The following is a 17670-nucleotide window of genomic DNA, read 5'->3' on the forward strand; positions in this document are numbered from 1 at the left end:
ACAGAATGGTTTGTGATGGAAGGGACCTCAAAGCCCACCCAGCCCCAATCCCTCCTGTGGGCAGGGCTGCCTCCCACCAGCTCAGGCTGCCCAGGGCCCCATCCAACCTGGCCTTGAGCACCTCCAGGGATGGGGCACCACAGCTTCTCTGGGCAGCCTGTGCCAGGGCCTCACCACCCTCTGAGGAAAGAATTTCCCCAACATCTCACCTAAATCTCCTCTCTTTTAGTTTAAAGCCATTCCCCCTTGTCCTATCACTACCACATGGAGTAAAAAGTTGGTCCCCTTCCTGCTTGTAAACTCCCTTCAAGTACCAGAAGGTCGCAATGAAGGCTCCCTGAGAAGTATCCCATATCTGAAGTATTTACTGTTTCTGAACTCTTACCTCTCCTCCTTACTGAGACTGGCCAGTTTAACAGCCTTTCTGGTAAGGATGAAACTGAAAAGAAAAATATGGCATATAAATATCACAGTGTCAGCACTCCAGCTGATTTGTAAGCTCTTGCTTGAAATGACTCTAAAAAAAGATGGGTTAAGCATTCTAATGGTATGTAATGGGCTTGAGAGCTTTTCACTGTATGACATCACTTAGTAATTACAGGTCACAGGGGTGAAAGGCCTGTGTGGGATACCCTGTGGAGTTAATTGAATGGAGGGCAAGCATCCCCAGGGGGCAGGCAGAAAGGACCGCCTGGCAGCAATCAGCTGAGAAAGCTGCAGATTGTAGGCATGTTTCCAAAGCTGCCAGCACTGGCCTCGTTCTCCTCCACTGGAATGAGCTCCTCATCCCCACCGATTCAGGAGAGCAAAGTTATCCGCAAACTGAGCAGAGAGAAATGACAGCATTTAACAAACCAGCCTGCACCAGCTCCCTTCTTACACCTAGTTCTCATCCAAAAGGTCTGAGACTGAGTTTTCTTGTGATTTTTATGCCTTAAGGACAGCTGGCCATACCATTGCCCCTGCTGCTTGATGTTGATAAGAGCCTGCTGCTCTGACAGCACCATGTTCAGTCTTGTAAGAACTGGGCCTGATATTCTCTCAGCTTGAAGGAAACAGATTTGGTGATTAGTTTTTCTGACTTCAGTGGAGATATGCAGGGGATGAATTAGGTTTCTACGCCAAAGTTGCAAGGAGAAGCCCACAAGAAGAAAGCATGAAATCATTTGCCTTTTGAGGTCTGGAGGAGGATTACTGCTCTCAGGGCAGAAATTGTTAAGCTTTGAATATGCCCATAAACATGTGCAGTTCTGTAGAACTGGCAAGCTGTCTTGCCAAATACTTCACATTTAGTTGCCTGACATTTATATTGGCTTTTTTTGGGGGGGGGCAGGGGTGCAGTTTCTCTTCAGATTACAGTAGAAACATTTGAAAAGATTGTTTGTTCATATTAGCTTAACTTTATTTTAAAAGCCAATAAATGCTGCTGCATATTTTCTCATCTGTTTGTCCAAACTACAGCTCCACTACTTGGCAGGTTCTTCAGAATGCTGATTTCCTCACTGAACAGCTGCTGCTGAGCTTAACCACAAGCCAGTGCCCTTTGTCCCTCCTCAGTCTGATGGAGAAAGGAGGCAAACGATGATGTCTTGGACAACTGCATTTTCATTTTGGCCCAGGTGCTAAACATAAGGTCCAATGTAAGCAGAATACAAGCTCACAAATCTAGGTAGGTAAAGGATTTATTTCTAAATCTACTCAGCAGCAAAACACTACCTTATCGCTTAAAATGAGCAAAGATTAATTCAGCAACCCTGTCCCAACAACTGTCTCTATACTGGGCAATTTTAGCAGGTTTTTTTTCACATAAAAATGTATACAGACTAGAGAGATGTAGGAAGTACTCTCCTCCATCTATGAATGCTGTGGGAGTGGGCACCACTGATATGAATCTCATTCTCCCTCTTCCCCCTTCTCTGACTCCCTTAAACAAAAAGAAATACACGTGAACTAGAAGCTCCTAACCCCATAATGGCAGGAAAAGATCCATCGGGTTTCGTGTCATCCAAGGTAATTCCAATCGGACATTCTTCATCATCAATGAACAGAGAACCACAGGAACCTAAGGGGAGAAAAGAAAGCAAAATGATTGTCAGAGAGACTTGATGACGATTACCGCTACTGACAGTAGTGAACAGGGAAAACTATCAGTAAAAGAATTGTACAGTAGTTCCTCAGTCACCAATAATAACTACAAGTCTGAAGCATTCTTACAACAGTTTCTCCTTCTCTTTTCCACCTGACTCTGGGAAATTTTGTACACAGACTTATAAAAGTCATATTTAAATTCCATTACTAATTAGCAGGAATTTTTGTGGCTTGTTGTAGGTTCCTTTGGCTTTCTATATTTGGTGGAAAAAAAACACAAAAAAAACAAAAACATATCTAGCAAGAACTATGATGGTTCATTCCATGAGTAATTTCAGTCAAAAGAAGAGCAGCAAGAAATCCTACTGTAATTACATCTGGTCACTGTGGGCACAAATTTACACACCATATTGATTTTGCTGATAAGACTGTTGGGAATGGAGTCCAGTAATAGTAATGCAGGAGAAACACGGGCAATCTAATCAAGTATCACATCCCCATTCCGACTGACACGTTTCAGATGACTGTGCAAAAAATCCTGTATAGATGGCAATGTATAAACCTGCTTACATTTCTTTCTAATCCCTTTCAATAGCTGGTTTACGTCCTGCAGCATGCAAAATTATATTCTTTCAATTGAGAAATATGCTTGACCAGTGCAACTCCTGGTATCATTACACAGGAAGTGGAAACTGAGAGGTTGAAATAAGATGATCTTTAAGGCCTCTTCCAATAGAAGATTGAAATTCTATGATTCTATGAAACTAATCTGTCCATATAAATGGTTCTGGAAATGGTAACTGATTTTTTGATCGTTTATTAACAGTTAAAGCTGAGAAACGTGTGATGTTGCAGTACTTGAAAAAAATGTCTTGAGCTAAAAACAAAGCTAACCTACTTTTTCCATTTCTCTGAGATACCAAGTCTCTAGAACAGAGGCTTAAAACCAAGGAAAGGCCTCACTCGCACCTAAAGCTCTCACTGTCATTTGCTGTAAATTCTTTCTGGCTGCCCCAACTCTGCCCCAGCAAGGACTTCCCTACTGCAGAACCTCTGTTTCTGTGTGCTGCAGGTAGCCTGGCAGCTTTCAGCTTTAGTTTGCTTTGAAATTGGGCTTCTATGAGTATCAGCTGGCAGCTCAGAGCTTTGGGATCCTGCTTGGGTCTGAACTCTACTTTGGGACAAAGTGTATACTTAAGCTTAGAAGAAAAGCTCTCCTTCCCAAAGAGCTTTACTTTTTGCTTTTCCATGTGTTTAGTTTGGGGGTTTTGCACATTTAATCCCTCCTTGGATTTATTCCCCAACAGACAGCAGAGCTTCAACATTAGCATAGCGCTGGGCTCCCAAGTCCTTCACCTTCCTCACGTACCCTTCCGCTGCCAGAAGGCTTCCTTGTAGTACATCATGCATTTTATGACAGATCCCATAGGCAAACGCTGAATTAACTGGTTTCTCTTCGGTGGCAGTTCTGGTTTGAAATGAATCTTTGTTGTCAAGATAGGAGGGATAGCAGAGATTACATACTTGCCCTGAAAAGTAAAACACAGTCAGTAGAAACAAAGCACTACCTCTCATCAAGGTTGTTCTGCAGGATACACGCATTGGAACAGGCTGCCCAGAGAAGCTGTGGTGCCCCATCCCTGGAGGCGCTCAAGGCCAGGTTGGATGGGGCCCTGGGCAGCCTGAGCTGGTGGGGGGCAGCCCTGCCCACGGGAGGGATTGGGGCTGGGTGGGCTTTGCGGTCCCTTCCAACCTGAGCTGTTCTGTGATTATGTTCTATGATTTGAAAGATGCTCTTATCCATTGTTAACAACTTTCCCACACCTGACTTTAGTACTTGGTTTTCCCACACAGGTATTTCCAGGTGATCAGAAGAATTCTGCCATTTGGGAAAAAGAATATAGAGAAAAATACATTGTTTTGTGATTAGGCAATTCTTGACAGCTTTCTGAACATTACAGGACCAGAGATGAAATCTGGCAGAACACAATTTGGGGAATGAGACAAGCATAGTTAGAAGTGCCTTTTACCCCTCCCAAGAAAATATGATCCACATTTATCCAAATTACAAGCTGTTAAAAAAATAATAATCATTATTTCTGTGCACATTCACAGAATACTACTTCAGGATAAGCAGCAGCAATGGTGATTTCAGCTTTCCTGAACATGCTCCATCCTTCCCACAGCTCTGTCTCTGACTGGAGTGACGAAGGATGCTCTGCTTCAGTGCTCAGGATGACACTGAATCACTACACACAGGCTTGGCTCTGTATGTAGCATTGCATGTCATCATTGTACTGACAGCACCTCACTACATGAGGGGGGCTGAGCTCTGGTTTTGCCTTATTTGTGACCAGCTGATCTTTTAAATCTTACTAAATGGGTATGAAATGTCTCTTTTTTTTTTTTTTCCTGCAAACCACAAGCTTAGATACAAACAGGAACCTTATTTTTCTTCATTTGAAATGGTCTCAGTGTCTAAAATGTAAACTCATATAATCCAGAAAATGTTAAGACAGACATAGCAGACTAATGACCAATTAGCAAAACACCAAGATGTGACTTAGCCGTAAATAAATCTATAAAGCAGGTTTCACAGACTGCCTGCCAGGACAGTCTGAGGAATAGACACTCACAAATGGGTACTTCCTGATTACATCTGTCTAAGAGCTATAACAGATGTATTTCCCCACTAAATGCACACTCTACTTTTATTCTGATCAAATTACCTCATATGTCTCATGGTTTAGAGTCTCCACAATGACATTATCACCTGTCTGATCAATACAGACCACAGGTCTCTCCAGTTTAACTCTGCCTTTGAGGCGCTCCATTATTTTCTCCGATATCTGACCAGAACCCCCAACAAACTTCCTCTCCTAAAAAAAAAAAAAATAGGAAAAACAAAACAAAACAAAAATTCACCATCATTAGTCACAATTACATTGAAAAAGACTTCTGTTCATAATGAAGAAACTTCAGATCAAATCTGCAGACTTTCAGAGGAGCTAATTCCTAAGCCTCAAACTCAATGGAGATTGATACCAAAAGCACTTTTGCAATGGCTTTCTCAACTAGCCAGCTTGGAGGCTCGTGAAGCCAACAGAACAAAGATAAAACACGTAATTTACCTACTTTAAACAAATCACTTAATTTTAAAGAGGTTTTTAGTATTTTTCCCATCACTGTGCTATCATAACCCTCAGGTGTGACAAAACTACTAGCTTGCATCTGTACAGCTGAAGTATTTACAAACTCAGGAGCAAGGCAGATCTTGAACCGAATCAGGCCATAAGCATGGAATGTAATGAATTTTATCCATACCTGGGAAGACACAGCACCATTTGCAACACCTTTTTTTTTCTTTGTGATGTCCATGCAGAGTAGAGACCCAGTGGAACGCATGACCTTTTATCTGCCAGTCACCACTGTTACATCAAGCAGCTCACTTTTACACATTGGATACTGGTACTGGCAGGGAGGACATTTTTATAAGATTAATCTTGGCTGTTAAGTCAGAAACACTCACTGGTGTTTCTCAGCTGATTTTGATCAGGATGAGGGAAGGAAGGTAGAAACCAAGACAGCTTGATAGATCCAGGCACAAGGAAAAGGAAGCACTATTTTCAGTCTTGTTTTCCTGTCTCCATGTCCTGTCTAGCTAAGAGAGTCTTGAGATTCATCTTGCTTTTAATTCTTACCACAACATCTAATCACTTGCTGACATGGGACAGCAACTGCAGCTGAGAGGCCCCTGGGCAGGAAGACTCTTGCTCCTATTTGAGGGCAGCATTATCTTTGCCTACTTTCTTCTCAACACATCATTGTCAGTTCTCACCACAATGGAGAGACATTGATGGGGACTTCAAACCTCTCCAGGCAACTTCTTTCTATGTTTCCCTACCTTTAGCACTTGGAAAGGTGGCTCTCTCTCTGCTTTTGCAGTTGGTAGCTTAAGTCTGAAGTACTGCATGTATCTTCTGAGGCGGTGTTAACTGAAGTAGGTTAGTGGAGGGTGTTAACATACCACATCCCAATTATTTTGACAGATTCCCTCTTCCGTTTTCTGAAACTTCATTAATAACAACCACATGAAAAACATGAGGTTCTGCAGCCTGACATGACCAAGGTGAAAAACATTCTCATGGAACTCAAAAAAAAACCATGCTGCCACATAAGCTGTCTCAAGAAGGAAGGTCCTTTTAGAACCTGTTTCCAATTCATGTCATTAGAGACTTTCACAGCAAATAATTGGTATTTCAGTCTGAAGCACACTTGCTTTGAACTCCTGACAAAAATTCAAATATGATTAGTATCCCACGGAAAACAAGTTGGCAGATAAAGAAAAACAACAAAACCGTAACAAAAGGACAGTGCTGAACTGAATGCAGGAAGGAAGAATTAATTAAATTGTCCCAATTTATCCCAAAGCCTAGCTAACAAAAATCCTCATTGCACAGAGCTGAGAGGCCTGCTCAGCCCTATGAGAACATAGTTGCCACATCAACTTGGTGTTTTGTCCTCCTTTCATTAACTGCACAGTCTGACAGGTACAACACTCCACTTGCTCTTTACGGTTTCAAGGGGGAAAGAACATGAGACATTTTTACCTGGCCCCCATTGGTGACAGAGAATATCCTGGCTGTGCCACCACACTGCCTCACATACCACAGGAACCAGAGAGCAGAGACTTCATGAGGCTCAGACGTGACGTTGACATTCACGAAGAGGGTGGCAAAGTCTTTAACAGCTCTGCATGAAACACAGGAGCAGAAACAGGCAGTGAACAAATCTGACATGCTCATGGCTTTCATTATTATTTATTGAGAAGGTTTGCTATCCCACGGTCAAAAAAACGAAAATGGTTTGTATGTGCCTCATTTTTAGCCTGAAGCTTGATTGTTTCACAGAATCACAGGGGTTGGAACGGACATCAAGAAATCACTGAGTCCAACTCCCTGCTAAAGCAGGTTCCCTACAATAGGTCACACAGGTAGATGTCCAGACGGGTCTTGAATATCACCATATAAGGAGACTCCACAACCTCTCTGGGCAGCCTGTTCCAGTGCTCCATTACCTTTACCATAAAGAATTACTTCCACATGTTAGTATGGAACTTCCTAGGTTCAAATTTTAAGCCACTACTCCTTGTCCTATCACAACACCAAGAAGAGCCTGGCCTCATCCATTTGCCTCCCACCTCTCTTTAGATATTTATAAACATTTATCAGATCCCCTCTCAGTCTTCTTTTCCCCAGGATGGACAGACCTAGGTTACTCAGCTTTTCCTCATATGGGAGATGCTCCAGGCCCTTAATCATCTTTGTGGCCCTTCACTGGACTCCTTCTAGGAGATCCCTGTCTTTTTTAAACTGGGGAAACCAGAACTGGACACAATAGTCAACATGTGGCCTCACCAGGTCAGAGTAGAGGGGGAGGATTACCTCCCTCGGCCTACTGGCCATGCTCCTTTTAATACACCCCAGGATACCACTGGCCTTCTTGGCCACAACAGTGCACTGCTGGCTCATGGCCAACCTGTTGTCCACCAGAACACCCAGGTCCTTCCCTGCAGAGCTCCTCTCCAGCAAGTCATCCCCTAGCCTGTACTGATGCATCCGGTTATTCCTCCCCAGGTGCAAGACTCTGCGCTTGCCCTTGTTGACACTCACAAATCCATGCGGCCAGATGGATTGCACCCTAAAGTGCTGAGGAAGTTGGCGGATGTGGTTGCCAGGCCGCTCTCCATCATCTTCCAACAGTCCTGGTTAACAGGGAATGTCCCGGTTGACTGGAGACTAGCAAATGTGACTCCTATCTTCAAGAAGGGCCGGAAAGATGATCCTGGTAGCTATAGACCTATTAGTCTCACCTCGGTGCCAGGGAAGGTTATGGAACGGATAATCTCAGGATACATCGTGGTTCAGTTAAAGGTCAACCAGGGGATCAGGCCCAGTCAGCATGGGTTTATGAATGGTAGATCCTGTTTGACAAACCTGATTTCATTTTATGACAAGGTGACCCGCTTAGTGGATGAAGGTAAAGCTGTCGATGTGGTCTACCTGGACTTCAGTAAGGCCTTTGACACTGTCCCCCACAGCATCCTTGTGGAGAAGCTGGCTGCCGATGGCATCCACTGATGGCCCAGAGAGTTGTGGTCAATGGAGTTAAATCCAGCTGGCAGCCAGTCACAAGCGGTGTCCCCCAGGGCTTGGGGCTGGGGCCTCTTCTATTCAACACCTTTATCAATGATCTTGATGAGGGGATTGAGTGCACCCTCAGTAAGCTTGCAGACGACACCAAGGGAGGGAGTGTTGATCTGCCAGAGGGTAGAAAGGCTTTACAGAGGGACCTGGATAGACTGCATCGATGGGCCAAGGTAAACCATCTGAGTTTCAACAGAGCCAAGTGTCGGGTCCTGCACTTTGGTCACAACAACCCCAGGCCACCCTACAGGCTTGGGGAGGAGTGGCTGGAAAGCTGCCTGATGGGAAGGGACCTTGGTGTGCTGATGGAAAGTCAGCTGAATATGAGCCAGCAGTGTGGCCAAGAAGGCCAATGGCATCCTGTCTTGTATCAGGAATGGTGTGGTAAGCAGGACTAGGGAAGTCATCCTGCCCCTGTACTCAGCATTGGTGAGGCCCCACCTTGAGTACTGTGTTCAGTTTTGGGCACCTCAATACAGAAAGGACATTGAGGTGTGGCAGCAGGTCCAAAGAAGGGCAACAAGGCTAGGGAAGGGCTTGGAGAATATGCCCTACGAGGAGAGACTAAAGGAACTGGGGCTGTTTAGTCTGGGGAGGAGGAGGCTGAGGGGAGACCTCATTGCTCTCTTCAAATCCCTGAAAGGTGATTGCAGTGAGAGCAGGGCTGGTCTCTTCCCACTGGTCACAGGTGACAGGACAAGGGGAAATGGCCTCAAGTTGCACCAGGGGAGGTTTAGGTTGGATATCAGGAAAAACTTATTTACAGAAAGGGTTGTTAAGCACTGGAACAGGCTCCCCAGGGAGGTGGTTGAGTCACCATCCCTGAATGTGTTTAAAAACCATTTGGATGTGGTGCTCGGGGACATGATTTAGTGGTGGGCTGTTCGAGTTAGAGTAGTATGGTTAGGTTGCAGTTGGATTTGATGATCTTGAAGGACCTTTCCAACCTGAGCAGTTCTATGATTGTTAAACCTCATCAGGTTTCTCCTTGCCCAACTCTCCAGTCTGTCCAGGTCTTGTTGTAGCACAGCCTTCAGGTGTTTCAGCCAATCCTCCCAGCTTTGTATCATCAGCAAACTTGCTGAGGGTGGACTCTATCCCTTCATCCAAGTCACTAATGAAGATGTTGAACAAGATCGGACCCAGCACCGACCCCTGGGGAACACCGCTAGTTACAGGCCTTCAACCAGACTCTGCACTGCTGATTACCACCTTCTGAGCTCTGACAGTCAGCCAGTTGTCAATCCACCTCACCATCCACTCATCTATCCCACATTTTCTAAGTTTACTAACTAGGACATTGTGGGAGACAGTGTCAAATGCCTTGCTGAAGTCAAGGTACACAACATCCACGGCGCTCCCCCCATCTACACAGCCAGTGATGACATCACTGAAGGCTATCAGGCTGGTCAAGCATGATTTCACCTGTGTGAACCCATGCTGTCTACTCCTGATAGACTTCTTCTCTTCCAATTGCTTGGAGATGGCATCCAGAACAAATTGTTCCATCATCTTTCCAGAGACAGAGGTGAGGCTGACTGGCTTCGATGGTTGTATCAAGATCTGCTTCCCTTCCTCCCAAAATATTTACCCATACAGTTTTAAGTTCCACTGACTTTACCTCAGTTATTTCTTTAATTAGTTTTCCAGTCATCATTCCTTTCATCAAAACACATATTTTTCTCAACAGGAGAATGAATTTGGTAACCTGTTTGTGAAACTCTTCTGCATTTATCCTCCACAGGGTGCTCATCAGGCGCAATGTTTCTAAGGCCTGATTGGCCCTCAACTAGCTACATGGCCAAGACATTCCCCACCATCCACACAACTGTGCTGCACACTGCTTTTGTGAGACCAAGAGTTAAACACTGTAAGTAACTCAAAGAAATCCAATACATAACTTATAAACTTTTATAACCCAATTTCCCTGGACATCAAGTCCAGTCACCTCTAGTCCATTAGCAAGGATATGAATATACCCTTCATGCAAGAGCCCTCTGTAACCATTCTGAAAGCACTGACATACAAATTCTTGTAACTTGAAAAATGTGAAGAGAATCTCCAGGATCAGTAGATGATGACCTGTGACACATGACAAATTACTCTTATGTTACAATCTTCACCAAAGTCATAGAAAATGCTGTAAAAGAGCTTTTCTGTTTAGGGCAGTACAGTTTTTAACTATGTTTTAAAAAATCAGTTTTGTCTTGGAGATCTAAGAGGAAAAAACCTCTTGTTTCCACTGTGCACATTCATAAATACTGCAGTGTCACAAAACCACTGAAAGTAGAAACAGTCTTGCACAGGAGCACTTTCCCACAGAGATCACTATAAACCCAGTTTGCTTATATTTCACTGACTTCCTGACTAAGAGGAACAGTTAAAACAAGAAGAGGAAGAGCCAGTGCACTTAGAAGAGAAAGGGTAGCTCAAAGGGACTGACTTTGCAGAGAAAGAGCTCATGAAATTTATTGTGAAGAAAACTACGATGCAACAGAGAGCAAGCAAAAGTCAAAAATCACTGTATCTTGCATCACATGCAGCCAGAGTAAGATTTACACAGTGAAATAATTTCAATCAAAAATCACTGTATCTTGTATCACATGCAGCCAGAGTAAGATTTACACAGTGAAATAATTTCAAATGGAAAGTTTTGGTCAGGAAGCTGCAGTCACAGTGCTAAACCACAGTCAGCATGAAAAAGCAAACAGAACACAGTCAAACAAATAAAAAATACTGAATGCAAGGCAGGAGAGTAGTACAGAGTAGCACAGGGCCAGCAAAGCACGCAGGGATATAGGTACTAGCATAATCAAGTTTCTCTTTGCCTAATAAATAGAATTAATTGAAAAGGATAGGAAGAAAAGAGTATTTCCAGCTGTTACCACTCCATACTGAACGTTGTTCCTTTTTCTATTCATACAGTGTTGTCCTTCATAGACATATAAAATGCACTGCACATTTTCTAAGCAATGTATCAACTCGGGCCATGATCCTACAAACCAAGGAGATGCTCTGTTGGACCTGCTGCTCACAGACAAGGAAGAACTGTTGGATGATGCTAAGGTGAAAGGCACCCTTGGCTGCAGCAAGCAGGAAACTGTGGAGTCTAAGACCTTGGAAGGAGAAAGACAAACGGCAGAATTACAACCCTGGACTTTGGAAGGGCAGATTTTAGCTTCGTCAAAGACTCAGTTGGCAGGATCCCATGGAAAACTACCCTGCAGGGCAAAGGAACACAACAGAGCTGGCTGACGCTCAAGGACAGCTCCTTGGAGCAGAAGGATGGTGCTCTGCAATGGGCAGAGAGTTGGACAAGTGTGGCAAGAGGCTATGTGGGATGAAGACAGAGATCCTGGCCCAGCTCAGGCACAAACCAGAAAGGGAAGCAAAAGGCAACAAGAAGACCTTGTTTCCTTCCAAGGGCTAAAGCAGACACGCATTATAAATGAGCAGAAGAGGACACAGCCAACAGTCATAGGGCATCATTCCTCAGCTCCTAGTCTGCCATGGGGCTGGGCAAACCTCTTCACCTTTTTCTGCCTCCATTCCTATACCTGCCAGTGACCTTCATTCATATTCACAAAGTGGAGTTATTTACACTTTGCCTTTCCTAAAGACAAAAAAAGGTATGTTCTCTAACTGAGTTAAGTGGAAACATGGTAAAAAGAGCACATGCTGTCACTCCCATGTGTGGGTCTGCAGAAGCAAACCTCAAGTTCCTCGAGCACCTTTAATCACATCTGCCAGCCAGCACAAGTACTGTGTACTACCCTGTAATCTACACATCCTCATCCAGCACCTAACAACAGTCCAACACAAAGATCAGTCTCATCTCAAACATCTCCTGCTCTCTCATTGCCTTTGTATACACCTGCTATCTCTCAGACTAAACTGTAAGCACTTTGGGTGAAATGCCATACATTTCTGTTGTGTTTGCACAGAACTTACTCTCTAAGTATCTGGTCTGTGAATAGAGGTCAAAGGCACTAAAATAGTAAAAACAGATGTTGATAATAAAACTTAGCCAGCTTAAATAACTGGCAATTACTTCTTTATCCTTTGTGGATGGCACACCCTTAAGTTCTCAAAAGTGCTTCAAAAGACTTGTTTAAATAGCTACTATTTTATGCCAGTATGAACTGTATGTATGCTTATCACAGATGTTTATATCTCATCTTTTCTGTCAGTTCCCTACAGCTGAACCACTAACTGCACTGAAGACCACAGGAATTTTTCCACTAGGCTTCACATCACATGGTAATACTTCTCAACCCCTCTATAAAGACTTCTTCCAAACATCTGGTAAGTTTCATACCTCTTTGAGTCATTCCTATTTTTCCAGTTCCCTTTTTTTTTTGTCACACTAAGAAAAAAAACCATCATTTTTATTTCCTCCATAGCACTGAATAAAAAGGAACAAATGTTTGTCTTGTTTTACCTGGGCTACAGTATGTTACAGCAGCATGAACTGTTAATGCATTCAATGTACTGTCCATAGTAACTTCCTTTTTCTGCATTGTCACTGTCTTATACTAACATCCTTGCCTTTGTTGATACGAACCATATTTCATCTGCTTGAGACATTTTTAACTTCTTGGGCTCACTCTGTCCTTTCAGTTCTCAAAGACTTTTGCTACCCCTATATCCCATAGGTAGATAGCCCACCAGAGATTTGATTATGCCCCATCTGAAGTCAAAGGAAACATGAGCAGACCCTCCACAAATAAGCTTCATGCAGCTGTATTCCAGAATTTGCTAGGGACCCACTATCATTCTATGGCTTGATTTCAGAATGAAGATTTACTTACTTGGTCCAACAAATCTTATTTATCAGCTCTTTCATTGTCATTTTGTCCCACTCTTCAGCATGTGGAGCATCCCATGGTGCTTCAGGAGGAATCTAAAGATAGAGGCAAATTATTCAAGAAATAATTCAGTACTATATCACTGCAAGGTCATAGCTAGTTTGTAGCACAAAGTTGACTGAAATGTTGGCCAAGATTTGTTTTTGTTCTCTGTTCATTACTGTAAGTTTGGAATAAGTTCACTGAGTGAAGTAGCTTCTATAATTCATACCCTTGGGTATGAATTGTACCATGAGAACTAAATCTGACCTTGACTAATGAATTATATCCTTATGTTGGGACTCACCTGGCCTTTAGTGATCTAGAAGTGAGGTGTGAATTCTAATTTAGTTGTCTTAGTTTCCTCTAAAAGCAAAGGGAAAAAAATTCCATCTCCAATCAGAGTTTCACTGAGTTACAAGACTGATATCTGAAAGTCTTTATGTCTCTCTGTTAACTACAGACAGATCAAAAATGCCTAGATACTATTAAATCATGTTTACACAGTTAAACTCTTATCAGTAATCCATGACACATGAGGACACTATTGTACATTTTAATATTTTAAAAATACATATTATTTTACAAAAAAGATGTACAGTATAACGTACAAATTAAATGAACTTTGCTGTAACAGCAGTAAGTTCAAAGAATCATAAAACTGTTTAAGTTGGAAGGGACCCTTAAGACGCCTGGTAACAATCCCCTGCAGTCAACAGGGATACCTACAGCACAATCAGGTTGCTCAGAGCCCCATCCACCCTGACCTTGAGTGTCTCCAGGGATGGGGCATCCACCACCTCTCTGGGCAACCTCTTCCAGTGCTTCACTACCTTTATCATAAAACACTTTTTTCTTATATCCAGTCTAAATCTCCCCTCTTTTAGTTTCAAATAATTTCCTCTTGTCCTATCACAACAAACTCTGCTAAAAAGTCTGTCTCCTCCTTTCTTACAGTCCCCCTTCAGATACTGAAAAGACACTGTCAGGTCTCCCCAGAGCCTTCTCTTCTCAAGGCTGAACAGCCCCAGCTCTCTCAGCCTACCCTCATACAGGAGGTATTCCATCCCTTGGATCATTTTTGCAGCCCTCCTCTGGACACACTGCAACAGCTCCACGTCTCTCCTGTACTGAGGACTCCCCATCTGGATGCAGTACTCCAGGTGAGGCCTCATCAGCACAGAGCAGAGGGGCAGGATCACCTCTCTCACCCTGCTGCCCATGCCTCTTTGGATGCAGCCCAGGATACGGCTGGCTTTCTGCGCTGCAAAGGCACATTGCTGGCTCATGTCCAGCTTGCCATCCACCAGTATTACCAAGTCCTTTTTGACAGGGCTGTGCTGCATCCTTTCATCCTCCAGCTTGTACGGATAGCAGGGGTTCTTATGGTAACATAGGCAGTACAGAAAACAGGTGGAATTAACGCAGCCTACCTCTTTTCCCATCTTGTCCATGGTCCTCCAGAAGTTATTGTAATCCAGATAAACGAAGGGATTCCATGTTGGAGGGTTAATACTCACAAACTGACGTGACTTTCCCTAAAATTAGAATATAAGCACCATTAGCAATAGAAACACAAAAAAGCTTATCCGCATTAATCAAGAACACAGAATTCCCAAAGTCATCACACGGTCAAACTTTTGGCCCCAAAGACCGAACTTTGAAGATTTTTTTTCCCCTGCACAAAAGTGTTAACAATTAAATGCATGAAGCTAAGTATGAAGACAAAAAGATAGCTGGGCTGATTTTACAGTTGCTGTTTTTTAATTTGACCTGGACAGACTGTCAAATTCTGGGCTATGGAGACTCAGGCAATGGACAAGGAGATGATATTCTTTGTTCCTAAGCATTCTTCATTACCATATATCAAGAAATCTAATGTTTACCTGCCTGCTGGAATGTGCATCCTACAATTTGTACGGGTTTAAAACTGCACGCATTTTCAACTTTCATACTAAGTGCCTTTATCATACACCTCACCTTTATAAAGTAAACATATCTCTTTCTTATTCCAAGTGCCTAGAGAGAAACACTGCCCTCCAAAAAATTATTTTGCCAAAATGAAAGATTTAGGCTGAAGAAAGAAAAGCTGTGCACACTTGCAAAAATGGTATCAGGACTTACAATGCTCAAGACACGTAGTTGCAACAGGAATGCAGACATTTACAGATAATTCTCTGATAGAAAGATAAGCAAAACAATCTAACAGCAGCTGGTTCTTTCTGATAATTTTAATCTGAAAGAGGATTGGATGAGCAGGCAGCATTTTCTCTTATTAAATTGCTTTGAACCATCTCCCATGTAACTTAAGAGCAAATGTCTCACCAGAACTCTTAAATATTTGCTTTTTCAGGTGGATCAAAAGTTTGCACAGGTCACATGGCAGGATGCATGCTGGACTGTGGTAGGTAGGAGCTATGGTGCTATGCTGTGTGTAACGTTTCTTGTGCAATGCACATGCCATGCCAACCCACCAAAGTCTTCCCCACTGATAACTGTGTGCAGATTTCTGATATTTCTCAGAACATTTCTTTGCAAAGATCTTAACAAAAATAAATGGCTCAAGATGAAACTTGGGGAGCATACTGAATCTCAGACTTGAGAAAAGTAGTAAGAAATGCCAAACTCTCACATTTTTGTCAAATTTTGCCATCCTCAGAGCAGGTACAACAGAGGAAAGAGGAGTACTTGGGCAGGGGACCAAGTCATGGGGAGGACTGAGTATGTAAAAGTTGGTTGGGGAAGTTGCTCCCACCTTCTGCAGCTGTGTGTGTGCTAGCAAAACAAACTCCTGCCACAGCCAGAACAGAGAAAATGCTCCTACAAACTACCAGCAGGGGAATCCTCCACACAACACTGGCCCTTACTTTTCCCTGAGCAGTATTCATACATAAAGCCCACCCAGCCCCAACCCCTGCCGTGAGCAGGGCTGCCCCCCACCACCTCCGGCTGCCCAGGGCCCCATCCAACCTGGCCTTCAGCGCCTCCAGGGATGGGGCACCACAGCTTCTCTGGGCAGCCTATTCCTCACTGCATGTTCTGACATAGAAAAAAGGACCAAAAAAATGTATTCAGTGTGGCCAACTGCATGCTACAGCTTCTACTGCCACAAACTGATGCTGTATCAAGCACAGTAATCCTTATGCAAAGCAGTAATATTTCGCTAACCATTTTCTTCTTATTGCACAACATTTTGTTTTTCAAAAGATTATCACATAGCAGTCCTTCAGAGTTTATTTATTGCCATTCAGGAATGCAGGTGGCATCAATGTGTCTTCCTTTATGTCCTTTAAAACTAGTAATTTTGACCTTAAGCAGAGGTGAAGAGCAATGCATACAGGTAAAGATGACTTATTACTGAAGTCTTGTCATGGTGATACAGTAAGGGAAAAAAAATGCCCTCAGTTCAGGGCTGTTTTCTTCAGTTTGAAAAACTTCCCACAGTTTTTCACTGCTCAGTAAACTAAGACGTTCTTCTCAGCTTTTCAAGAGAGTGTTTGTATGGAGTGGTGTAACATGAAAACACTTGTCCTGTCCTTGGCTCCCATAACTCAAAAAGAAAAAAAAAAAAAAGCAGCACTTACTTTTAAAAAAAAGTTAAAAAAAATAATTTTTAAGGCTTCTTTCCTCTTTTTTTTTTTTTCTCCAGTCAAACATATCCTTTACATTTCTTGAAACAGCAGCACAAGAAAAGTACCACCAGGTGACTCTATAATGGGGTTTGTGCCAAAACTTTTCCAGCTCCCAGCATTTACTCGACCATGTAAAGTTCCTGGTTCAGAAACTCCCAAACCTATGCCAATGGCTGCAGATGGAGTGATTGCTGGAGCAGAGAGAACCTGCCCACTGCCTGCTTGCCTCACGTCTTCCTCCAAATTTTCCAACACTATGCTAGCTTTAAATCACCATGACCACGATCTATTGAGAGATGATCAAGAAAACTTACAGTCTAGGCCACTGGTATATCACAATGGATATTCACTTAACTGCTGTTTAAAAAAAATAAAAAAGAACTACCATTTTACCAATCTGAAAATAGTCCCACATCTTTGGTCAATGGCGAACCCCAGGAAGATCAATGGGAAAAGGGTACTTTAACTCTCTAAGGACTAACAACTGCCAAATGACAACAAATACAGCCTAAATCAGCATTATTTTCTGCTCTCTTTAGCATGCAAAACCCATAACTGTAGTAAGATTCAAGACAAGGGGAGGAAAACCTAGAAAAATGCAATACCAGCTGACCTGGAAGGGGCAGAGATAGAATTTAAAGAGCCTGAAACAGTTCACAGGGACACTAACTCCTTGTGCAGGAGTCTGGACCTATAACTGGTCAGATCAATTAGACAAAAGCCCCATTCTTGTAAGTTCCAGGAGAGAAATTCCCACTGCCCACCAGACAGAGAGCCAGAACTCTTTGTTCACAGAAGTTCCTCCATAGCAGGGACTAATCCAGCCCATATGGCATGGGGTTGGTAAATTATTCACTGTTTTTTAATATCGGATCCCTGCTAGGCAAAGGAGCTCTG

At 43.0% G+C, this 17670-nt stretch overlaps 1 protein-coding gene across 2 annotated transcripts in view; it reads right to left on the bottom strand.

Annotated features, from left to right (window-relative positions):
* Positions 1 to 17670, bottom strand: part of LOC110403733 (amine oxidase [flavin-containing] A-like) — a 46230-nt gene that overhangs the window by 6408 nt on the left and 22152 nt on the right. For both annotated transcript variants that reach the window (XM_021407386.1, XM_021407396.1), the window contains 7 exons: positions 14575 to 14679; positions 13106 to 13197; positions 6699 to 6840; positions 4818 to 4967; positions 3458 to 3617; positions 1966 to 2062; positions 386 to 439 (listed from right to left, as the gene is read on the bottom strand). In XM_021407386.1, the coding sequence (XP_021263061.1) occupies positions 386 to 439; positions 1966 to 2062; positions 3458 to 3617; positions 4818 to 4967; positions 6699 to 6840; positions 13106 to 13197; positions 14575 to 14679 (800 nt within the window). The remainder of the gene's footprint in view (positions 1 to 385; positions 440 to 1965; positions 2063 to 3457; positions 3618 to 4817; positions 4968 to 6698; positions 6841 to 13105; positions 13198 to 14574; positions 14680 to 17670) is intronic.

Source organism: Numida meleagris, chromosome 1 (assembly GCF_002078875.1).
Source record: "Numida meleagris isolate 19003 breed g44 Domestic line chromosome 1, NumMel1.0, whole genome shotgun sequence".
NCBI classification, from domain to species: domain Eukaryota; kingdom Metazoa; phylum Chordata; class Aves; order Galliformes; family Numididae; genus Numida; species Numida meleagris.